Source organism: Perissodus microlepis, chromosome 19, assembly GCF_051167445.1.
Source record: "Perissodus microlepis isolate ML-2025 ecotype Zambia chromosome 19, ASM5116744v1, whole genome shotgun sequence".
NCBI classification, from domain to species: Eukaryota; Metazoa; Chordata; class Actinopteri; order Cichliformes; family Cichlidae; genus Perissodus; species Perissodus microlepis.
In genome coordinates this window covers 21,343,633-21,368,175 of record NC_140479.1, presented here as the reverse complement: position 1 = coordinate 21,368,175, position 24,543 = coordinate 21,343,633, and the positions used below count along the sequence as shown (strand labels likewise).

General features: G+C 41.5%; 2 protein-coding genes across 3 annotated transcripts; one reads left to right on the top strand and one right to left on the bottom strand.

Moving 5' to 3' along the window:
• The first annotated feature begins 469 nt into the window (after positions 1-469).
• On the top strand, positions 470-17,689 carry ptpn21 (protein tyrosine phosphatase non-receptor type 21). 2 transcript variants are annotated; one of them, XM_084914747.1, is made up of 20 exons: positions 470-820; positions 1,473-1,774; positions 3,250-3,419; positions 3,778-3,875; positions 5,353-5,420; positions 5,510-5,580; positions 6,537-6,624; positions 6,711-6,799; positions 7,277-7,364; positions 7,604-7,683; positions 7,808-7,915; positions 8,652-8,712; positions 9,067-9,148; positions 9,241-10,763; positions 13,352-13,492; positions 14,610-14,825; positions 15,102-15,230; positions 15,323-15,557; positions 15,680-15,840; positions 15,959-17,689. In XM_084914747.1, exons 2-20 carry the CDS (start codon positions 1,595-1,597, stop codon positions 16,085-16,087), a joined length of 3,717 nt encoding a protein of 1,238 aa, XP_084770873.1. In that variant the 5' UTR covers positions 470-820; positions 1,473-1,594; the 3' UTR covers positions 16,088-17,689. The 2 variants fall into 2 exon arrangements, with proteins under 2 accessions (XP_084770873.1, XP_084770874.1); XM_084914748.1 differs by lacking the exon at positions 7,808-7,915 and having other exon boundaries at positions 473-820.
• A 103-nt stretch (positions 17,690-17,792) lies between these two features.
• On the bottom strand, positions 17,793-21,420 carry fam98b (family with sequence similarity 98 member B). The gene is made up of 8 exons (XM_084914749.1): positions 21,243-21,420; positions 20,959-21,107; positions 20,744-20,866; positions 20,487-20,659; positions 19,485-19,565; positions 19,281-19,397; positions 19,009-19,176; positions 17,793-18,922 (listed from the first exon to the last, which is right to left on the bottom strand). Exons 1-8 carry the CDS (start codon positions 21,278-21,280, stop codon positions 18,626-18,628), a joined length of 1,146 nt encoding a protein of 381 aa, XP_084770875.1. The 5' UTR covers positions 21,281-21,420; the 3' UTR covers positions 17,793-18,625.
• Between the last annotated feature and the right edge of the window lie 3,123 nt (positions 21,421-24,543).

Genomic DNA, 24,543 nt, shown 5'->3' with positions numbered 1-24,543 from the left:
TTAATAACTCATTTTCAATGAGTAAATTCTCAAGTAAATTCTTATTTTTTAAATCTTTTAAATACGTACCAGTGTTTACGGTGCTTAATAAATGTACACACACAAACACACACACATATAAATTATGTGTGTGTGTGTGTGTATTATTCTGTCAGTAAAGGTTTTATATTTATCTGTTATTTAATTTTCGTGCACTGTGTCAGGGATTTCGTTATGCTTGAATCTTGAAACTATTTATTTTGCAATATCGTGTGTTTGCCATTACAGCTGTCGACTAAGCTATGGGTCGATGTAAAAAGTAAACAGACAGGTCCTCGCCAGCAGTGCCTGACAGCTGTCCCATTTCTGGCATTTTCACTGCTCGGCATTCCAGCTGTCTGATGTCATCGCTCTGAAAACCTGCATGTATCCTTCCGCTCCAGAGGAACTACAATAGATTTTAAACAGTTTGCTTATGAAAATACACCTAACCAGCTAGCTTGTATAAATGTTTAGTTGAGTTGGTGTTGATTTCAGTGTAGTCCAGGAATGAATTGAAGGCTGATCAAACAAACGCCAAAGCAATAGCGCCGCGGATGAAGACCGAAACACTTGTTGCTCTTCTAATCCCAGGAAGCGAAACACGCTTGGAACTTGGAGTGAACACTTGGACCAAATGGCATGGGGGCTCTGTTAGTTTGGATCCAGAACAAACTACAGACAAACAAACTGCCTGATAATCTAATAGTTATCCAGTAAGCAGCAATCCATTGACTTTGGTGGTGGAATCCCTAAGGACTGACCAATAGTTGGACTACCAAGTTGCATCTGGTGGCTAACGGTAACGTTGATGTTTTTTTCCCCAAAAAAATATTTACCGGGGGCGACGTCTATTTGCTGGAAGTTAGCGGGCTAGCGTAAACGCTAATTCCAAGCCAGTTGTAGTGAATGTAATGGATTTTCTTAAAGTGACTTAAAAGCAGCTAGATAATACCAAATATGTAGACCAAGCGTTTTAATTGTAGCAGTAAAGAAAGTCCAATTGTAACTATCAATAATTTGAAATATAATGGATGCATGGTTTATGATTTTGAAGTGCCTGCTTCTTATAGAATCGGTCGCACTTGTTGGTGTTTGGATCAGACTATTCGCCGGAAAGTGATTACTGTAGCCATAGGCGTAGTAAAAAGACCATATTAGTTAGCAGTAAGTGCACAGGTCAGAGGGGACATCCGTAGGATTTGCCCTTTCTGCTGTGCCCAGATTGTTAAACAACTCAAGAGGTGGAGGAATTGTAACGTTACTGAGACCCAATTGCTGTCAAAATGAAGCATTAAGGGGATTACTTTACGGTAATCCCCGTGTTAGTCTAGTCTTTAAGGGTAAGTATCGTAACATATTCTTTAGTGATGAGTAAGGCCACGCTCTTAAAGCTAGATTTGGTTGTGGGTCTTGGATGCTCATCTGATTGATTTTTCCGTCTGACTTTTCAGACCTGTGTGCTGATGATGACCCCCCTGACTTGTTACATTATCACAACTTTGTGGACATCAAGGAGAATACTTCCTCTGGCCTGAGTGGAGACCCCCTCTCCACTGTTTAAGACGCCTGAAACATGCCCTTGCCGTTTGGCTTAAAACTCAAAAGGACTCGAAGGTATACTGTTTCAAGCAAGAGCTGTCTTGTCACACGGATTCAGCTTCTCAATGGAGAGTTTGTTGAGTTTACACTCTCAGTGGAGAGCACTGGACAGGAATGTTTGGAGGCAGTAGCCCAGAGACTCGAGTTAAGAGAGGTATGTAGGTGTTTTTCACGCAATACAAGTGCTGATTGTTCTCTCTTATATGGACTCTTTAAGACCTGCCATCTCAGCAACAAAGTATTTTTGTGACCATTGTCTGCTGGTCACATTCTTACTTGAAACTAGTAAGCAGAACAACAGAAACTATGATAACCAGTTTGTCATTGTCTACTCATATAATGTCATTTCCCATAATATTACCCAAGATGTAATGACTCAATCATTTCCCAGTTAAATGCTTTACATACACATATATGTAACTCACATTGAGCAACATGAAAGATAATGTACTGAGGTTCATGTCCAAGTCTGGCATTTATTTAGCATGTTTGGTTAGAGATGCTAATGCAAGGCCTCCACCTTCATTTACTTTATGTCACATTGTTTGCTTTTTTAGTGTTAGTAGAGTTACTAGGCGAATCATGTGGTGAACTAGTCAGTCTGTTAAACTACAAAAAGCACAATTCACTGTTGCATTTCAACCATGGATGTATCTGGGTTAGTAGGTCCTGTATTTTGAATATAACTTTTTAGTATTGCTATAAAAACAAATTTCTGTAATGTTTACACAGTGCTTACTCATAGACAGCAGCTATTGACCAGTGTAAAATGCCAGTAAACAAATTTCTAGTTGTTTTTTCCAGCTGCTCTCTTACCAGTGTTCATTGTGGGATATTCGGATAGAGAGGGCAGCACAATCTAGAGAAGTCTTCGATTTTAGATTTATTTTAGATGATACATAACAGCTACATAAAAAGAACCAGACAATTCGTATTAATGTTCCTATTTTTTGAGAAAATTTCATTTCACTGATGACGTTAAATTAAAACAGAAAAACCTCGTGTCTCTAGTCTTATTTCTATATAGATAAGTTTTTAAGCTCCTCTGTCTGTTTTCATATTGGTAATTATATAATTTAGCCTTTCTAGTTAATCTAAGTTTCCTAAGTGGGATGATATAAGCGTTTCATTATTTTGTAAATTTATCTTGCTGTGCTTATAACAAAAATGGCAATCTTTCCATTGAGTAGTTTTCATAAATGATTTTTAGCCAGTCTTCAAATTGTACTCACGTTTCACTGGATTTATTTCCCCGTCATAAAGTAGTACTGCCATTAAGCATTTGCCTTCATTCGTTATTCTATGCTGTGACCCACATATACACTGTGAAAGTGTCAAATGGAAATGTGTTCTTAAATATGGTTTCTAAACATTTGTGGATATCACGCCAACATTGCCAGAATTTCAGACATTGCAACTTTGGATTTTAAGGTCTGTGTTATATTTATAAACAGGAGAAGACAAGCAGATTTACATTGGCACTGAGCTCTTAAGTGGTAACCTATTGGTCTAGTCTTTAATATGTAATATAAGTCTAAATGTGCCTGCCTGGATTACAGTTTACCCTAGAATGGTTAATGTTTAATCTGTCCTCTTGCTTTTTTTTTTTTTTTTTTTTTTGCTTGTTAGATAACATACTTTAGCCTGTGGTACTTCAACAAGCAGAACCAGCAGAGATGGATTGACTTGGAGAAGCCACTGAAGAAGCAGCTGGACAAGTATGGGCTGGAGCCCACCGTTTACTTTGGAGTCGTGTTTTACATACCCAGTGTCACCCAACTGCAACAGGAGATCACAAGGTGATCAGTGGCAGGAAGTGTCTTTACAAAGCCACTGCCCTTTTTTCTCTTTTACTGTTTGTCGCTCAAGACTACTGGCAAGAAAGACCTTAGAGAATTTTAGACAAAATTTAGTGCCGCCACATCAAGTATTAAAAAGTTGTACTGACTATCAGCTACAGTAGTTAAAACACTCTTACTTGATTGTACGGTTTTTTTGTTTTATTTATTTTTTTGGCCATTAAACATTGAGTGTTAATTTATCTGGTGCTGTATGCTAGATGTTTTGTAATTAATGATGTTATATCTGAAACATGAAGATAGTTCTTGTTTTTCTTGCCAGTCTTCTGCTCCTAACAGTTACTTCCTCTCGCTACAGATATCAGTATTACCTGCAACTGAAGAAAGATGTTTTAGAGGGCAGGATATCGTGCTCACTCGAACAAGCTATACGTTTGGCCAGCCTGGCAGTGCAAGGTATTGTGGATGTATTATACTAGCCTGATGGCAGAATTTGTAGTTTGGTAAGTCCTGTGTTCCTTCTTGCCCTCACAGATGGCACAACGTGTTCAGTGTGGTGTCACATCTTCTGGTGCAAGCTGCTCTGTGTTGTTTCAGTTGTGCACATTGCAGGTTTTTTTTGACCTGGTACAGTGCTGCTGATACTGCAGCCAGGAAGAAGACATGAGTATGTGTTCATGTCAGTTTTCACTACCAGTTTAATGATGGATGTGTCATTACAGAAGCATAGAAGTTACAGCATCAGCACTGGTACAAGACTGCTCCTCCTGTACCAGGGGAAAAAAAAAAAAGCAAGAGGACAGATTAAACATTAACCATGGTCCGCTTTAAGCTGTGGCGACGTTATTTTTGCGAGAAACACGACGAGTGCTGCGAATATAAAGGGGTCTCAAGTCCTCAAGCAAAGAGATTGCAGGAGTTGTACTGGAAATGAGTTTTCATCAATTATTTCTGAATAGAAGTCTAGTTTTCCTCCTAAAGCACAGCTAAAAAAATGAAATCAAGTTGCATACAAATTGTTGGGATTAATGGTACTTTTTTTTTTTTTTTTTTTTTTAAATCTCAACATCTTGTTTTAGAGGTTTGCTCCTCACAGTAGTTTGTCAGAAACCTCTGTTCAGCTGTTTAACGGATAGATTATAAGAACATTTTTACAATTTTTGTAATATATATATATATATATATATATATATATATATATATATATATATATATATCAGCACTGAAGACGAACTCTACATCCTAAACAGATCTATGAAACTGATCAACAGTGAGTGAATTTGAACACTCTTTGCTTGAGTTTGAGCTCCTGTAACGTTCGCTCAGCTGGAAGAATCTCAGACAGTGCTGGCAAAGTTATATCAGGCGCTGCAGCTTACTTGCCTGGGTGTTACAGCATAGCTGTGCTGCTGAGATCACTTACTGCTGCAGCCATATTCAAATGCCTGACTAACATTCAATGTTTAGAAAAGCACACTGAATCTTCTTGCAGTTGCCCTTCATATTTAGTCTGTGCTTTGTTTGCAATGAAAACTTGTGCAGTGTGCCGCGAGTAAAGCTGTGTTGCTCCTGTTTTGTGTAACGTGCAGCAGAGTTGGGAATGGAGGACAGTTGTAGCCTTTAAGCACAGCTGATGTCTGGGGAAAAAAAGAAAAAGAAAAGCTGTTAATGTTGCCAGAAGGAAGCCTGAGGCTGTAACGTTATCAGACGCTGGCAGGCTAACAAACGAACATCTCCCCTTCTAAATTTAGTCCATCATGTCATCATACACTACAGCTTTCCAGAAGGCATTACACCGTTCTGCAAGTCCTGAATGTCTATTTTGAATTGTACTGCAAGCAGAAATAGACATAGGATTTATTGAGAGAGCCTTGGAGTCTGCTTTGCTACAAATGTCTGTACTTTATGCTCTATTGTTTCTTCTTGCCCACAGCTGACTTTGGAGACTTTAATCGATATGATTCCCAGGAATTCCTTCAGAAGTTTGAACTGTTCCCCATTGTAAGCATTCTCCACTTGTTCTCCATTAAATTCAGATGTTCTTTTGCGTGGATTGGATCAAACACGTTTCTCTCGCTCTGTCTTTGCAGGACTGGATTCAGGATGAGCGAGTGCTGGAAGAGGCCATTCAGAAAGTGGCTCTTCTTTATCAGTCCTTCAAGTAAGCCAGATTTCGAAGTATCAGTCTACCCGGTCACACAAATGGCGAGCAGAGGAAACTCACTGGCTCTGATTTGGTCTGTTCAGAGCCAGTGAGTTGTGGCTTTTGGTTCTTGGTCGTCTCTATTCGAAGTGGAATGTATAATGTAAACATTTAAGGCAAATAACACATTTAGTCGATTTTTGTAACAACCGTAAACACAGTTAATTTAACAAACTGTCATTCATCAGATTTTAATGACTATCTTTACCTCATGAGATTTAAAAAAAAAAAGTAAACAAATTGTTAATAAAGCTGTGTCACTTCTACTTATAATGTCATTAACTTTTTAGTATCTCCTAGGAAACATGAGGTGATGAAAGTTTCAGAGGACGACAAACTGTTTTACACTCGAAGCCTTTCTGTTGATCCTTGACCATTTTACAAACTGGGGTTCCCTAAATATCTGACTGAGGATGCACAATAAGGGGCTAAATGGCATTTATCTGAGATTCAAACCTGACAACTCCTAACAACAGCTTTGTTGTTTCTCCTAACAACAAAGCTGTTGTTAGGAGAAAAAGACCTTTTAGTAGTGGTACGGAGGTGAGAGGTTGGGCACTGTCGCCACACGGCAAGAAGATCCTGAGTTTGAATCCACTGGGTGGCACGTTTGCATGTTCTTCCTATACCTGTGGGTACAATGGCTTCCTCCCACAGTCCAAAGATGTACAGGTTAGATTAACTTAAGCGTGAGCGGTCATCAGTCTCCGTGTGTGTCCAGAGTGTGCCTGGCCTCATGCTTCATGACAGCTGGGATTGGCTCCAACCCCACCGTCACACAGAATTGGAGCAAATGCACAAGCAAATACATATAAAGCCTGTTTTGATTAATACACATCTCTTCTGATTAATATGTTTATATGAGTCACAGTACTGTTATCATTTTCTTGATATTTTTTTAAAAATCTTTTCAGGGGTTTGCCAGTTCCAGAGGCAGAGATGTTGTACATGCAGGAGGTTGAGAAAATGGAGGGCTATGGCCAAGAAACCTTTCAAGCCAAGGTAGGTCTGTGAAAGCCACTAGATCATCACTGGATCCTTTAACAAGTATGACACTGGCTTACCAAATTCTCCTTTGGTCATAACAGGACAATACAGGTGCAGATGTTACCCTGGGTTCCTGCCTTGACGGCATCTTTGTCAAGCACAAAAGCGAGCGTCCGCTTGTTTTATACAGGTGAGCCTAGGAAAAATGATTGCAATTATACCTAAAGAACTGAAATCTGATTTACTTCTAAGAATGAGGGGGAAACAAAAGTCTGACGCCCACACAACTCAATCTGGAAGACCCGAGTTTTGTGGCACAGCTTACTTACAAGCTATTCTTGGTTAAGGTTGTCTCTTTAATGTTCTCCAGCCTTGAATATGGCTCAGGAGGTAGTGGGTCAAGTAGACTGTGATAGCTGATAAGGATGTTTGGGAATGTTATCTGTCAGTTTTGTGAGTATGTGAACATTAAAGTATTTATCTATGTACCAGTATGAGTTCTAGATGGCTTTTGATTGACTCCCACATTTGCATGTTTTTAAAGCAACCATGTCTGTAAAAACGCCCTGAGGTTTTGTGACCACCATGACATCATGTGTTGTTTTTTTTTCCTTTCTTCCCCCCTCCTTTCTTCCTCTGTGCCGCTGTGCTTTAATTGGCTGTGTAGGTGGCATGATATTAACAACATGAGTCACAACAGGTCTTTCTTTGCCCTGGAGCTAGCCAACAGAGAAGAGAGTGTTCAGTATCAGACCGTGAGTAACTGCAGTGTCTTTTCCATCCCTAGTGACATTGCTGTCTGTTATTGGATTTTGATAATTTGGAGATGGCCTTCATCATTAACCTTAGCATAGTGTGTGTGTGTGTGTGTGTGGGGGGGCATGAAATCACACTGGCATTCCCAGGATTGCCTTTATTTGTCCATAACTAAGCAAATACTAGTCCGTACCACATGTTTAGCCATCTAATTTTTGTTTTTCTTTCTCATGTGTAGGAAGACATGGAAACCTCCAAATATGTGTGCCGGATGTGTCTGGCCAGGCTCAAGTTTTATAAGATTAACATGAGTAGCCTGTGAGTGTTTTTTTTCTCTCCACCCGTCTACCCCAAGCTGTCTCTTTGTTCATCGTTGTCTTATGCATGGGTGTCATCTTTGGTGTAGTCTCATGTCTGTACTCCTTTCCTCCTCTCTCTTCAGAGAGGAGTGTGACCCCCTGCCTTCTGAGGGCTCCCAGAAGTCCCTTCTCTTTCTATCCTTTCCTCGTTTTCCAATGCTCTCTCGTCCCTCTCTGCCTTCTAATAAGGGGTGAGGAACACAGTCAGCCAACGCCTACAGTATGCCTGCCAGACAAGTGCCATTATTCATTCCTTTCAGCTGCTTACCCAACAGTGCCACCACAAATACGCTTCCTGCATATTTGAAACGGGCCTTGGGTTTTGAACCACACAGTGATTCTTAATTTAAGTGAAATACATTTTTAGACTTGAGTTACTACTTAAAACCAGTACACAGGGACGCACATTTTATTGACTTTTAGATGAATTTCAGCATCTGTGAATCTAGAAGTAATGTAACTGAACTGCGTTGGGTTGAATCAAGGGACTATTATGAGTGTCAGAACTCTATACGTGTTGAGTAATGAGTCAGATACTTTCATGAGACGAAGAGCTTAGTCACGTTCTTTCACTTCTGTGTTGCATATTTTCAAGTCTAAAACAAGGTTAGACTGCATTTTATTTGGGCAGTGCGTTGTGTTGTTAAGAGAAAATCTAACTTCTGCTAAACTGTCTTTAACAATTGGTAAATGAAAAGTGAATGTAAAATCAAAACATGACTCATCAAGCATGTACACTGGTGTGCTGGAGAAGAATAGCACGACATGTTTTATGGACTTAACCTGGTCTGCACCTTTCCAGGTGTGCCATATCAGTGTCCAAGAACAACATCAAGTATTGCAAAACACTTTTTTTGTAACAGCAGTAGTGGGTAAGTTCATCTTTGCTGACTCACGTTTTGTTTTGGGTTTTTTTTCCTCTGCTAGCCAACCCCAGCCCACAGTTGTCAACCCAGTCAGACGGAGATCCTCTACTAGGGTATCTCTGGTAATGCCCACACTCACTTAAAACACACAGATTTAAAAAGTTGCATCTTTGCTTTATTAAAAAAACAAACAAAGAAAATGTATTTAATGTGGGGGGAAGGAAAATACATACAGCTTACAGCATAATGGTCTTGTAAAACAGTAGTTTATTTTGAAACGCGTCCTTAAGAAAAATAATTCTGCATTTGTTTTTAATTGAAAAGTTGACAAATTTTTGCACTCTTTCTAGTGGGTATTGTTATAATGAATAATCATTGTTTAGAAGCAGTGTTTGATTCTTTGCTCCTTGGCAGCGTTTGGCTCATATTAGCACTGATTAAATCCCTTTCTTTCTTTTTTCTTTTTTGATTTCCAGCCAAAGCCGCAGACCTACATGATGCCCCCTCCACAAATGCACTACAATGGCCATTTCACAGAGCCTTACACATCATCACAGGGTAAACTCTTCTTCTTGTCTTTTTTGTTTTGGTTACGTCTAAATGCTTAAACTGTTCTTTAGTTATAATGGGATTTTCTCACTTGCTCATAGACAACCTGTACATGAACAGTCAGAACGGTTTCTACTACCACTCTCAGACCAGCCTGGACTGCTCTCCTCTAGAATACAGTAGTGGAGGACGTTTACGTAATGGCAGCGTGTACAGTGCCCACAGTACCAGCTCCCTAACCAATCCCCAGCACTACCTTCAGCCTTCACCCATGTCCTCCAACCCCTCTATTACAAGCGACATAACCAGACCAGACTACGTCCCCTCTCACCGGCACAGCGCTCTCATCCCACCTTCCTACCGTGCCACTCCCGATTATGAGACAGTGATGCGTCAGAAGAACCGAGGTGCAGGGGGAGGAATGGTTTTGTCTCAAGAGCACAGGCAAAGCCACTCTATGAGGAACCTAAATATTGGAAACTCCTATGCCTACAGTAGACCAGACCCTCTAGTTTACAGCCAGCCAGAAATCAGGGGGGAGCATGGCGGGGCAGCTCAGCACCACCACTATCCCTTGCATTTGGGCTCCAGCTTCCACAGCCCTTCTCCATACCCCTACCCTACAGAGAGGCGATCTGTGGTGGGGGCAGTAAGTGTCCCAGAGCTCACAAATGTCCAGTTACAACAGGCACAAGAGTATCCAGCCCCCAACATCATGAAGACACACGTGTACCGATCACCTCCACCTTACCCATACGCTCATCCTAGACCAGCTAACAGCACACCTGATCTGTCACGTCACCTGTACGTCAGCAGCAGCAATCCAGACCTGATTATAACAAGGCGTGTGCACCACTCAGTCCAGACCTTTCAGGAGGACAGCCTGCCCGTTGCACACTCTTTGCAAGAGGTGTCAGAGCCTCTTTACAGCGGACCTCCACAAAGGCAGCAGTACCATGCTCAGAAACGTAACTCCATTGAGATTGCTGGGTTGGCGCAAAGTTTTGAGGGGATGAGGGTCAAAGAGCGCACGGCGTCTTCTTCAGCAGCTGAAATGGCCACACCTCCTCCAGTGCTGCATGGCGGGCGCTCTCAGGGATCCCAGCTCAATGTGTTTTTAGAACAAAAAAATCCAGAAGACATTGAAGACATTAAGGAAGATGTGCAGTACGGACATAAAAAGTCCCTTTCAGACGCCACCATGCTAGTTCACAGTAGCGGAGAAGAAGAGGACTTTGAAGATGACAGTGGACGTCACACACCACTTTCTCAGGAGGCATTCGTTCCCGAGCAGCCGCCACAGCAGCATCACAGTCTGACATCTCTCTCTTCCCTGACACCTCAGCAGCAGCAGACTCCGACAGAGCCTCCTCCTGCATATCCCATAGGCTCCTCTCTTGACCCCTCTATAACCAGCACCTTAACCTATAAGGTTCATACCCTGATCCATGAACGTGAGCCACTGTACCTAGTATCAGAGTTACAGCAGCCCAGGATTATGCCTTCGGTTTCAGAGGGAGACTTGAGTGGTCAGGAGAAGCCGAGGCCCAAGAAAGACTTCAAGAAGAGGCCTGTGTCTGATGTTCCTCCTGGGAAGAAAGCAGTAGAAGGTTTACCTCCCGCGGTGAGTCTTGTTTCCAAATTTCCCTCGTTGTTCAGAGTATTTTAATAATATGCTGTTTCTTTTTTTTTTTTTTTTTTTTTTTAACTGGGAGTTCTCCCAACCAGTCCACATGTGTTTTGTGGACTTGGAGACTGCGTCCTTTGTAGTATCCTGTGGGCATGCGTCATGAGTATGGACTGACTGCCCTGTTACTACAAGCCATTTGAACACTATAACTGTTGCAGGAGCTTGGAGCCAGCAAATAAGTCAGACTCGTTCTCAATGCATGTAGGACTCCGCCAGGGCTGCCCTGGTCACGGATTCTGTTTATAATTTTTATACAGAACTTCTAGGTTTAGCCAAGTGGCAGAAAGCTTCCACTTTGATGGCCTCAGGATTTCACCTCTGCATTTGGCAGCTGATATGGTCCCACTGACTTCATCAGGTGGTGGCCTCCAGGTCACAATGGAGCCGAGGATAAAGTGGCAGGAATGAGAATCAGTCTGGAGAAATTACATCTCTCAGCTGGCTTGGGAACGTCTCGCTACTCCCTCACATTAGCTGGTGGAGATGGCTGGTGAGAGGGATGGATGACTGGACCTACATTACCTATAATAGATCAATGTATTTCTTTACAGTAGGAGCATAGTACGGTAGTGCATTAATAAAAAAGTTGGAAAAGCACTCTTCCTGGGCTTTTCTTTTTTTGGTCATTGTTCCAGACCAATTTTCTTCTCACTCCACCTCGCTCCAAATTAGCTCTTTTGGTGCCTATAGCTTTAAAAGTATTGAAGCTGAAGCCACATATCTTTCAGCAAAAGGAGCGGCCAATGGGAGTACAGCACATGTATATGACCTGATTGATAGAAAAGACGTGAATTAAACATTCTAACTTTTTTTTTTTTTTAAACAGAGCCCTAATTACAGTAGTTGTTTGGAACTAACCCAAATGTTGATTTTGTCAGCAAACAAGAGAGTTATAAAAAAAATAAAATAAATTTAATGCAGAGAAACAGCTTGGGAAATAGCTTGTAAGAGGTGTCTGGTTTAAAAATTAAACAGATCCCAGCTAATGGGCTGTGTTTGTGTCCCCATTTTATACTCTTCCCATAGTTTTATTGGGAACTCAACTGCATTAAAACACAGCAAATAGGAGCACAGAGCAGGAGAGAAACAAACATCTAAAGGGCCGAGGGGAAAACAAGCCAGCTGAGTTTGGCTTGTTCTGAAGCACGAAAGGCGACATGAAAACCAGTGACCCAACCCAGTCCTTGTTTATTGGATTCAGATCGGTTTTAAAGTTTCCATAATTTCTGATTATCCCTCAGGGTTATAATTACGACATAGCTCTGGCCTGTGGGAGTACAATCGGAGCTAATGTAATGTTAGCCACAAGTATTTCACTGTTGTTGTGGTGACATTGCCCTCAAAAAAATCAAAGTAATCTGCTGGGTCTTCAGTGCCTCAGATGGCAGAATCGCATAAAGATACTTGTGTTCGCACTTACAACAAAGAACAGAGCATTTGCTCATAGCTCAGACATTTTAGAGCTCGCAGAAGCATCTTTTGCAAGAAGATAATAATGGCAGGCTGCAAGGCTGCTGCCTGAGGTTGGAAGGTGTGTCTGGATAGCCATAATTGTATAGCTGTGACACACAGCCTTATATAAGCCCTGATGGCATGTTTACAGGCAAAGTTCCTAAATATGGGCTGTGTGCATTTCTGTGTATCAAGTGTTTTGATACTTGCATGGTATTTAAATAGCTCCTATACCCACTTGATGATCAACAAAGACATGGTAATATCATTTTCTACAATATGCAGTTATTTTAGGTTTATTTGTTATTTATTTTAGACATTTAATTTTGTTGTATATTGCTTCATTTTTAACAACATTGTCATAATTTTACAATGATGTACACATTACTAACAAGAAAACAAGTTTTTACGTGACACTAGCTTGGTTTGTCTGAGACCAGGGTTGTTGTCTTTTGGGTTTTTTTTCCTGTGTTGGTGTTCCTATAATAATTACCTACACATAAAACTGGTTTTACTGTATACCTAATGACTTGTTACTGTCGCTAAGTGCACTATGTATTTATGGTGAATACATTCGAAAGCAAAGTGGTTTGGAGTCGTGCAGTTGCAGCAGACTGTAATGTAAGACTGTAATGACAGTGAAGACGCAGTCACCTGTGCTGATTAACAATAATCACCAATAAGGGAAAAACATACAAGATTTTCTTTCTTGAATCGTCAGTGTGATTGCCAGTAGTACAAGCCTAAGTCTGTTTCTGTTTTGGCCGGTTGCTGCACTGTTAACGTCAGAAAACAAAAACTGCTTTCTCTGTAACCTGATGCCTCTGCCCTACATCAACATCACATGAGTGCACATCCTGAAAGAATTAGAAGAAGTTTCAGTGGCCAGCTTGTAATGACGCAAACGTATTTGAAAAGAATGCGGTCGGTCTACCTTGGTAAACCAGATAGGTGACATTCCTCTAGAAACGCCCAGCGAGGCTGCGTTGTCCCCGCCTCTTGTCCGTCTATTCTCTGGGGTTCACTGTCATTCTCACTTCTTCTCTGTCACCACTTTAACGTCTTTCTAGGGCATGAAAAAAGGAGCCAAGTCAGAGGTGAAGAAGATGGGCCCTCTGAAAGTTGCCCACCTCAATGGCCTGTCCATATCCAGGCAGCCAGTCCACAGCGAGATTAAGGATGAGCCTGAACGAGCCTCGAATGATGAAAGGGTAAGGCATCTAAAAATGTTTGAATTCGTGAGTGATTTTCTATGTGAATGGGATGTGTTTGAACTTCGTTTAGACTCTTGGAGGACTTTTTATGGAGGGTACGTGTTCTTGTTCAGAGCTTTGAAACACAACTGAACTCGTAAGGATTGCTAATCTTTATGGTTGTTGCGCTAACAGTGAAAGTAAACCCAAAAAGTTGGGACACTAAATAAATGCAGAATGATTTGCATATCCCATAAACCATAAATTTTATTCACAATGGAACATAGAAAACATCAAATGAGAAAAAGAAAATGTTTTGAATTTGATGGCAGCAATGTGAGTCAAAAAGGCAGGGACAGGGTCATTTTTACTACTGTGTAGCATCTCCTCTTCTTCAAAAACAGTCTGTAAGAGTCTGAAGAACTGAGGAGGCCAGCTGCTGGACTTTTGGGAGACGAATGTTGTCTTTTATCTTCTAGCTGCTGAACAGGTCTTCTCTGTCATATTTTTCATTGATGCTGTGATGTCAGATGTTTTTAGTTGGTGAAATATCTGGACTACAGGCAGGCTAGATCAGCTCCTTCTACCACGAAGCCAGGCTACTGTAAAAGATGCAGTATGCATATGCCTTTCAGCATTTATGCTGGCTTTCTAGAAATATTCAAGATGCCATTTTTATAGGCACTAATGCAACTACTTGTCATCAGAGATGCAGACTTTTGAACTAAGTGCTAATAACAAGCATGATGGCTTCTTTCCTCTTTAGTCTGGAGGACATGATGTGAAAAACAGACTTTGCATTTTCAATTAGTCTGTGAAAATGAGCTTTGTCCCAGAACAGACAGTGGTGGTTGTGGATTATGATTACACATCACTTCTTTGAATTTGTGGGAGACACGGTGAACTCTGTTCAGGCACTAATTTCTGGATGTGTTCCTGAGCCCATGCAGCACCACCCGAGTGTAACCACAGATTAGACATCCAGTATTGATTTTACAGTCATTGTTGTGACCTGTTTGTTAAAAGAATGCATTTTCTCAGTTTAAGCATTTGATATATTTTCACTTCCATCCAAAATATCTTCTTTGACAGCATTGTCCATGACAGTGACATATTTTCCGTTTGCATTTGTCAGTGCAAAGTGTTGGAGCAGCACATGGAGAAGGGTGAAGTGTTGAAGGAGTACGAGAGCATCCCAAAACGTCCAAGAGGGGAGTACACGATCGCCCAGCTGCCAGAAAGCGGAGACAGAAACCGCTTCCAAGACGTCCTGCCTTATGACGATACCCGAGTGGAGCTGGTTCCCACTAAAGAGAACAACACGGGCTACATCAATGCATCACACATTAGAGTAAGTTGTTTTGGGGATGTATGTACATACATTTGCAAACCAGATAACTAGAAATACTGTGCAAATACTCCCTCAGATTTCTGCGACTCTTAAATTTCAGTCGTGCTTAATGGTTTGTGGTAAGGCAGCGTGTTAGTTACCTTTTCTTCCTCTTTCTGGAGTTTCAGGCATGACAACATAACATCTTCCATGGATGAATAATATTTTCTGCTGCACTGGCTCTCCCTTTTTAAAAGAAATGACTGAGAATGCTCCTTATGTCTTATTTCTCATTAGATGACAGTAGGTGGGCAGGAGTGGAATTACATTGCCTCGCAGGGTCCCATGTCGCACACGTGTCAGGATTTCTGGCAGATGGTGTGGGAACAGGGTGTCTCCATCATTGCCATGGTCACTGCCGAAGAGGTATGTTGATTTAATTTTAAACTCCTTCATATTTTTTTTTCCCTCCCTGTCTCTATGCGCACTGACATATGCGCATCATCTCCTTCGTTCAGGAGAGCGGTCGAGAAAAGAGCTTTAGATACTGGCCCCGACTTGGCTCCCGGCACAACACAGTGACGTATGGGCGCTTCAAGATCACCACGCGGTTCCGCACAGAGTCCGGCTGCTACGCCACCACTGGGCTAAAGATCAAACACCTCCTGACGCAACAAGAGAGGACTGTCTGGCACCTGCAGTATACAGACTGGCCTGACCACGGCTGTCCCGAGGACTTCAAAGGCTTCCTCAGTGAGTGGATCAGTATCAGTTTATAATCAGATCTTTACCTTTTTGAGCCTAATAACCTCTGCTACATTCAGGTTTCCAGAAATGTAGTTAAATATAAAGTTTGCGTTCTCATCTTTCTCCAGCCTACTTGGAGGAGATCCAGTCTGTGAGAAGACACACGAATAGCATCAGTGACCCAAAGAACTCCAACCAGCCTGTGCTGGTGCACTGCAGCGCAGGAGTGGGTCGGACTGGAGTTGTCATCCTGTCTGAGATCATGATAGCGTGTCTAGAGCACAATGAGGTAATTTTCTTACCCTAATGAAGGAGTTTTTGTTTTGTTTTGTTTTTTAAGTGATTTTTTTGGGGGGGTTTCTGTGTATTATCTTTGTATTATCAAAAATGAATATTTTCTCTTTCAGCCATTGGATGTTCCCAAGCACCTGTTGGCGCTACGCAATCAGAGGATGCTGATGGTTCAGACCTTGTCCCAGTACACCTTCGTGTACAGGGTCCTCATCCAGTACCTCCGCAACTCCCGGCTGATCTGACCACGGGCATCAGCACAGATGATTGCAGTGGATTTTGCTCCACAGTTGTGCCAAACTGCAGTGCAGTGATGCAGATGTTTGAATCTGTTCTGAAAGGTGGCTGCTTACATTCTGTTCTGGCCGTGTATTAGAGCCGGCAAGCCGGGAGGTGCCGATTGTTGAGATGTGCAAGACGCTGTGCCACATGAAGGGGCACAAAGACTTGTGACCTGTCTCTAAACAGTATTATATATTATTTCTTACATATATTGGCTACTTTATAAAGCCCAGCACTTTCAGAGTACCATGCTGTACATAAAGAACCAATATTAAGCTGCATTAAAAATTCTTTTAGATATCTATCAAAAATCATTGGTTGATTTTTAACTTGCCTAAGAACACTTTTATTGTCAGTATGTTTTGAATTGCTGTTGCTTTATTAATTCCGATAATGAAGGATTTATTTTTTTTAAGTTTGGAAAAGCTTGGAAAATGTGTTTGATATGAAATCCATGGATTTAAACTTTATTTAGTGACCTCTGCTGGTGCAGACAGAAGGATGCCAATTCATGCAATAAACACGGATATGGCTGTGTGATTTAGTGTAGTCATCTGTATTATTAATAGTACTTTTTTTTTTTTTTTTTTTTAAAGACGCCATACCTGCCCAACATTTGTTTACTGAACCAATACACCTGCTGAAAGAGGCATGGGAAGTGATGGGAAAAAAAAGAAAACACACACTGTACTGATCAAAGTAGAAATTTGCTGCATGGGTTTAAAAAGCTAAAATAAATGCTGGGTTTAGAGTAAAACTGGAAAATCTTTTTTTTAATGCATTCATCTGTTTTTATCTTAAACTGAAGATGAAGTTTCAATGAAGGGCATAAAACTAAAAAAAAAAACAAGGAGGTGGTGTTGCAACAGTGTTACCATAAGAGTGCATGCAGTGTGTTGAGTTTTGCATCACCTCTGCTGGCCATGGTGCTCGGTTTGAAGTGCAAACTTGTGTGGATGGTGTATCTCTAGTTTCAGTATTCTGGCTGCCACACTTGTCCCGACTCCAATGAGAAATGTCACTCTGTAGATACACTTCCTGCTTCCACAAATGGCTGCCAGACTGTTAATGAACACTTGTGCAGTCATATTAAACCGGAGTTGGGTTTAGCTGCTCTGCTGCAGCTGTGAGTTGCATCCAGATCCATTTTTTTCCCTGTGCAGAACAAAATTGTTCTGGATGCCAAAGTAATACTAGTTTTACTGACCTGATGTTTGGTGGATTTTTTGCATCAAAGAAACATGTTACTCAACAGGAGGGGGTGAAATGTTGCTGAGATTTATTAAGTGGAACTTTTTTTGGGGGGGGGTGACCATAATTTCCTTCTGATTGTTTGGTTTTGGCAGAAAGACGGAGTCTTAGTTTGGAGACTGAAAATATGGTGTAAGCGTTTTGTCCATGTACAGGTTGTTCATAATGTACACAATGTAAAAGTATGCTTTGATGAATATTGGTTGTTGTACAAACTGTACAAACTCTATTGAACTGAACTTGGTATGCCATTGGACAAAAACAAAAAAAGTGTAGAAATTATTTTCAGCCAAGAATAAAAACTTGGAAATAAACTGTCATCTGTAGCTTCAATTTATGTGAGTCCATGCTGCCACCTTGTGGTAGAAATGTGCTATACCACTTCTGCTGTTTTTTAATAATTTCAATACAACATGATTGTAGAATTGAAAGAGGTTTATTAATTAAAAACAACAAGAAAAGGCTTCTCACCATTATATAAATAACTATTACAGGATCCTGGAAGGGGAAAAAATAAAAACAGTCTCCTGTGCTTAAAGGGGCATACTGAAGGATCAATCAATGGAACTACAGTGTAGTTGTCCTCATTGTAATCGGGTTATTCAGCTAGCAGTGGTTTCAGTCATCAGAGTCCATGCAGCATAGGGAGCTAGTAATTTATAAAGGTCACATTTAAAAATGCAGTCATCATTTTAAAAATCCTTCAATCCATCTGCCTCTTAATATTCCAGATGTGCAAATTTACAGTAATATGCACAAGAGGCAAGAAGTTACATTTTGTTCTGAAGCATGGATATGGTATATGTGCTGAGCAATGTTAAAGATACAGGCTGTGTCAAACTACTGCAACACTAAATACTTAACACCTGAACGCTGCAGAATGTGTTTTTGTTTTTGTAGTATATAAAAGGATCTCAGCTGGATTTATCATTTAAAGTCACTTTGCCAGTGTTTAGAATGCAGTCTTCATTTGGACTGTAACTGCAATATTATGGCCACAGTGTTTGTGTTTGCCACTTTTGTATGAGTGAAAACTCATGTACTGAATGCTACTTTCACTTTAAAAATGTGGGGGGGAACGATGAGCACAGATAAAAGCTTAAGGTTTTCCACCCAATACTGACAATCATCCATCAGCTTTTCATCCATAAAAACCAAACAAACAGTTGAGGTCATGTGGAAAAACTACGTCTAGTGTCGCAAGAAAACAAAAACAACAACAAAACCCAGCAAAAGACAATGAGTGGAAGCTAATACTGGTACCGTCCTTGCTTCCCTCCATGCCCACTGTGTCCTCCGTAATCTCCGTGTCTGCCGTGTCCACCTCCTCTCCAACCACCACCTCCTCCTCTTCCTCCTCCTCCCCATCCACCTCCACCACCTCGTCCTCCTTGTCCCCAGGCTCCTCCACCTCGTCCCCCACCACCACGTCCTCCCCAGCCACCACCTCCGCCATCTTGTCTTTTCTGCCAGGGGGGCATCTCAGGAGGTGGGGCTTCGATCTCTGAGGGACGTCCTCCTCGATCTGGTACTCTTCCCATCAAGATCTGCAAAGACAGGTTAAACAGAACATCTATGAAGAAAACGTCCAAATCGGCCCGACTATTCTGGCCGTGGGAAACGTTTGCTGCACCTTGTTGACGGCACAAGCGGTCTTCTCCCTGCTCGAGCCGCTGCTGGTCTTCACCACATTGCAGAGATCTTCTCTGGCAGCCAGCAGCGCCGCTATGTCCACAAAGGACTGAGGCCTCAGAGAGTGTCTCTTAGGCTGGTAGGCTCCTGCCATGCTGTCCACCTTCACCTAAAACACAACAACTATCTGAATGCTTCTCGCTATTCGCCAAATAACCACAAAACATTCTTCAAACAAGCAGACGTTAGTTTGAAGTGTGACTGTAAACATACCTTGGCTCTGTCTGACCACCCAAATGACTGAACAGCGACGTCGAGCCGTTTGATCAGCATCCTGCGGCGACATTCGTACTCCGACGATAGAGTTGCGTTGATGCTTTGTAATTTTTCCTGCAAGCATTAAAAAGAGACCTGTAACAACAATACAACCAGATACATACACAGTACAGTGTAGCTACTAGCCGATCATATACATACCCACTGTTCACTACTGAGTGATTTCTTCAGCACTGGGTTTCCAACAGAGGCACCAGGAAGGGTTTTAAGCAAGTTTTCAACCTGTTAAACAAACAACAACAACAACAACAAAACGATCAAAGAGAGACAGTGATGTAAAAATACAATGATTAATGTATCACACACAACAATTTCCTCCTAACTTGCTATCTCAAGTATTGACAGCTAATGAAGCAATGCAGGAAGAAAATGTGTCGATGTCTGTCTGTGCCACCTAATAATAATGAGCAGAGAGTGCTACACATTTAAATTACACAGCCAAGAGGTTTTTTTTATGTGTTACTCTGATTATTTTGGAATGGGTGGGACAGTAGTTGCCTCACAGCAAGAAGGTCCTGGGTTCGACCACACCATCTCCCCAAGGCCTTTCTGTGTGGAGTTTGCATGTTCTCAGTGTGTCCGAGTGGGTTCTTATCTACAGCTTATAGCAGCGGTCCCCAACCATTTTTGCGCCGCGGACCGGTTTATGCCCGACAATATTTTCACGGACCGGCCTTTAAGGTGTCGCGGATAAATACAACAAAATAAAACTAGTACCGGTACCGATAAAAAGAAGATTTATTCATAACACACGTGAAAAGACCCAGGAAAACCGAGTAAACGATAAAAATGATAACAAAATAACGCTGAAAACCGATAAAAACCCTGAAAACCATACATTTCACACCTGAGCCTCAACTCTCGCGGCCCGGTACCAAACGACTCACGGACCGGTACCGGTCCGAGGCCCGGGGTTTGGGGACCGCTGGTTTATAGCATACTTTTTTTTTAAGATTGCATCATGCCTTGTGTTAAAGAAGGAGGAGCAGATCTTTGTTCATTTTCTTTTTTTGTTTGATCGTTTTGCAATTACCGTAAAAGAATTGCGCACACTGCTACTACTATACATACATTTTGATCAGTAAATTGAGCCTTATTCTTGCTCATCCTAACTGAAATCACGTGCAGTTTAAACAGCCTCACCTTATTTTGAAGTTGAGAGAAAACTCCTGCGGCCTCCTGTCCCTTTGGCACAGGTAGTTTCAGAGTTTCACAGATTGCTGTGAGCTCCTGGTTCACTGGACTCTGGCCTTGTTTATCAGAGACTTGCCTGCTTCTCACAATCTGGGCGGCCTGAAGCTCAGAGCTTAAAAACACTGAAAAACAGACACAAAAATCTAATCTTCCTACTTACTTACAGTTTACAGCCCACAGAGTGGATTACACAGAATGATACATACAGACAAACTTGAGATGGTCTTTTGTTTTCTGCCCAGTGCCCTTGAGAATCCCTGAAACTTCACAGGGGCAGTGCAGCTCCCTCAGCAGACCACTCATCTCCAGCTGGAGGCTGTCCATATCGTCTTGGAGGAGAAGAGCAAACAAAACAGATGTGAGCGCAAAGATTAGACACTGTTTTTTAGATCAGATTAAGGTGAGAATGGATGCTGCTTACCTGGGCCTGAGGTGATGCTCTCCTCCAGGTCACACAGGGGCTTTAACCTGGCTGACAGCCACTTGCAGAGGTCCACATATTCAAGCGACTGCAGGCCTCCTTCTGCGGCTCTGAGCAGCGCCTTCTCCTCAAGCAGAGGGCCGTCATAGCTACGGACCAGCACACACCACCAAAAGTCAAACACATCCAGGAGTTAGACGGGGGTCTTGGCTGCTTTATTTTGATTGAAAACACGCCGCAGGATGTGGAAGCTAAACAGTTATGCTAGCAGTGACTTCGCTTACCCAAGCTGCTCTAACGAGTCCAAAATGTCACACTCCATCGCTGAAGCCGCGAGCTGTTTCACGCGCGTGTATCTACTAAAAACATGACAGCACAGGGGGCTTTAGCATCCATTCATTCCGTTACCGTGGATATCCGCCTCCACTGTGGTCCGACCAAGACAATGACCCGGAATGAAACGGGCGAATTTCGGAACTACGTTCCGCAACTTTGGTTCCGCCTAGGTTCCGCCAGTTTTAGCAAAACTGTAAGTAAAGCGTGTCTATTTCCAAAATTAGAGGTATATATTGTTAAAGTTAAAACAATAAACTTTGTGCATTGATGTCGGAAAATAGATGACAAATACAAATGCTAACATCTAATCAGCCAATTATATGGCAGCAGCTCATTTAGGCATTTAGACCTATGACCAAATTTAGCATCAGAATGGAAGAGAAAGGTCAATTAAGGGACTTTGAACCCATGTCTAGGGTTTACAGGGAATGGTCCGAAAAGATTGTAGCTATAGATAAATGGCTCCAATCTTAACCTGGGGGTTGTCTTGTTTGTTTTCTTGTTCTTTTTCCACAAAAATTGGTTCTTTTATGTGCATGTAACCTTTAAGTTTAGCTCGAATCTGTACTTTTGTGTGTAAAGCTCTATGTCCAGACCCGGATGCAGGGGAAATGGACGAGACTGGTTCGACCCACCATCCAGTTCTTCCTGGTGTCGTTCTGTATGTGGGATACACGCGCGTCTCTGACTACAAACACCACCCGGGCGACGTCCCGGTGGGACTGCTGCAGGGCCCTCTCATCGCTGTGCTCACAATGAGTGCATTTCTGAGTCACTTTTATTGATGTTTATTATTAAAGCTGAGGATATTTATCCAATTATATACGGTGAACACTTAAATCCTCTATTTTAAAGTGTAGATAAACATATGAAAGCATCTACAATGGGGTAATCAGCATCAGAACTGAACTGTCAGCCGACTGGTATGATGAAAGTGATGACGGCTGGATGCACCAAAGGAAGCCGCCAACATCATGGAGGCAGTGTGATGCTCTAGGGAATGTTCTGCTGGGAAACTTTGTCCTGACTTCCATGTGGGTGCTACCCCCCACCTAATGTTCTAGACCACTAACAACCACTTATGACAACTGCTTTTCCTGATAGTGGAAACCTTATTCTGCAGGATAATGAGTCTGTAATCCTATCAACATAACTGTTAATTATACTACTGCCCATCTAAGTGAGAATAATTTTTTTTAAGTCTTAGCAAGTTCTAAAGATTAAAAAAAAGAATAATCAGGAATCTTTTTGAGGAACGTCATTGAAGACAACACGATGTTAAAAGGCCCTCTATATATACAGAAAATTCTGCCTTCATGGCTTCTGAGAACCAGCTCACATTTCTATTGCATACCATTACCGGCAGACGTTGCTGTGAATTTTGTAGGAATTTAGCACATTGGGTCTCTCAGCTGTTGATAAAGTCTTTTCTGCAGCGTCCTTTGCAACCACTGACATCGACTCAAAGTAGAGCAGCTACTCCTCTGTATCGAAAAGAGCCAGTTAACGTGGTTCAGACATCTGATTAGGATGCCTCCTGGCCATGTCCCATTGGGAGGAGATCCAGGACATGTTTGAGAGATTATATCTTTCAACTGGCTTGGGAATGCTTCAGTATCCTCCTGGAAGACTTGGGGAAGATGTCTGCAGAGAGTGAGGTCTGGACATTTCTGCTTTGACTGCTGACCCATCAACACTGCCCCAGATAAGTGACAGAAGACGGATGAATTGATGGCTAGATGGGTTTTGGGCTTGAACTAGTTCTACATTTTGTGGTCCCACCTCACAACATATAGAACCTAAAGGATCTGTTGCTGAAGTCTTGGTTGTCAATCTTCAGAGGTCCCCACCCATTTAATGTTGCGGTTCACTAAATGTATGTCTTCTTATATTTTGTCTTCTCTATGCAACATTGTATATGTTGGCTGTGATCAAGAAATCAATCAAGCGCAGGCAAAAGATTAAAACTCACCATTTTATTATGATAATGTTATTTGATATGTCAAATTACAAGTGTATGATGTAACATAAAAACAGTTACAAACATATGTATGCATATTTACATTATGTTTATGAAAAGTAACAAGCTACATCTGTATAAAGAAAATACAACTATGACATGAGTTATTGGTACTATAAATTTTACAACAGATACTTGGTATTCTCGAACCATGATAATACCTAGACGTGTAGAAACCAATAAAACCAGAACAAGAGACGTTAAGATGGAAACTAGGATGGACGTGAGGCACTTTTTTGAGGTTGTCAGGATGTGAAAGCAGATGGCACTAAAAGGAAACCAAAAAAAAAAAGATGCACAGGAAAAAGAAATGTGCACAAATAGAGAAAGTGAAAGAACGAAAAGTAAGAAAACAGGCAGTGTTTTACAGAATAGTTAAGAATAGTACCATTTATACTGCAAGTTTCAAAACACAAATGTCTTCCACTATTTAGAACTAATCACGTAAATGTTACATCGAGCGCTGTAAGATGAAAAAAAGCTTACGTATAGTATCAGTGCACCAAAGCATCGGAGAATTGAAACATAACCACTCAACTGCTGTAAAAAGTAACCGTTTTTAAAACAATACACTGAAGAGAAACAGGTTTATATAGCTTTTTTTTCATCTTTCTTAATCTACACAATGTCAAGAATGTACACTTGTATGCATTCCCAAAGATATGCACAGTTTCCAAGATTGAAAGAGGATAAAAGACTAGCAGCAAAGTGGTTAAAACTGAAGTCTTTATATAATGCAGGTCAAAAAAATATATATATATATTAAAGCGGACAGACACATGTTGCATATATAATACAGTACATGACAGGAAGTTGCACTGTGCTGGTTAATGCAGAATGAGAAGTGTTATTTCAGCATTCTCTACACTTTGTATAAATGCACATCCTACATTTTGCTTCTCAGCCAGCAAGTTTTAATCAGGTTCATCAAACCTTGGTTCAGCTTGCAATAATGCAGGGTAATCAGATTACAATGGGAGAAAAAGACAACCAACCAAACATTTGGTTACACACACACACACACACACACACACACACACCAACGCACATGCACACCGCCAACCTACCTGGAATCTAGCACGCACACATACAAACACACAGCCGTGGGCACAATATAGTAACACTCTCGCACCCACACACATGCACAAGTGTCCACTTCATCACACAGAGCAATCAAACATTTCAAAACTGACCGTTGTCGTTATATGCTGTTGGAGAATTAAGGTTTA

Bases quoted from the DNA above. Each gene is read 5' to 3' on its own strand.
- ptpn21 (XM_084914747.1), top strand. From the start codon at position 1,595: ATGCCCTTGCCGTTTGGCTTAAAACTCAAAAGGACTCGAAGGTATACT. The intron at 5,421-5,509 runs GTAAGCATTCTC...CTGTCTTTGCAG, and splicing joins AGTTTGAACTGTTCCCCATT to GACTGGATTCAGGATGAGCG. The intron at 15,231-15,322 runs GTATGTTGATTT...TCCTTCGTTCAG, and splicing joins CCATGGTCACTGCCGAAGAG to GAGAGCGGTCGAGAAAAGAG.
- fam98b (XM_084914749.1), bottom strand. From the start codon at position 21,280: ATGGAGTGTGACATTTTGGACTCGTTAGAGCAGCTTGG. The intron at 20,867-20,958 runs GTAAGCAGCATC...TTCTCCTCCAAG, and splicing joins GAGCATCACCTCAGGCCCAG to ACGATATGGACAGCCTCCAG. The intron at 20,660-20,743 runs GTATGTATCATT...TCTGTTTTTCAG, and splicing joins AGACCATCTCAAGTTTGTCT to TGTTTTTAAGCTCTGAGCTT.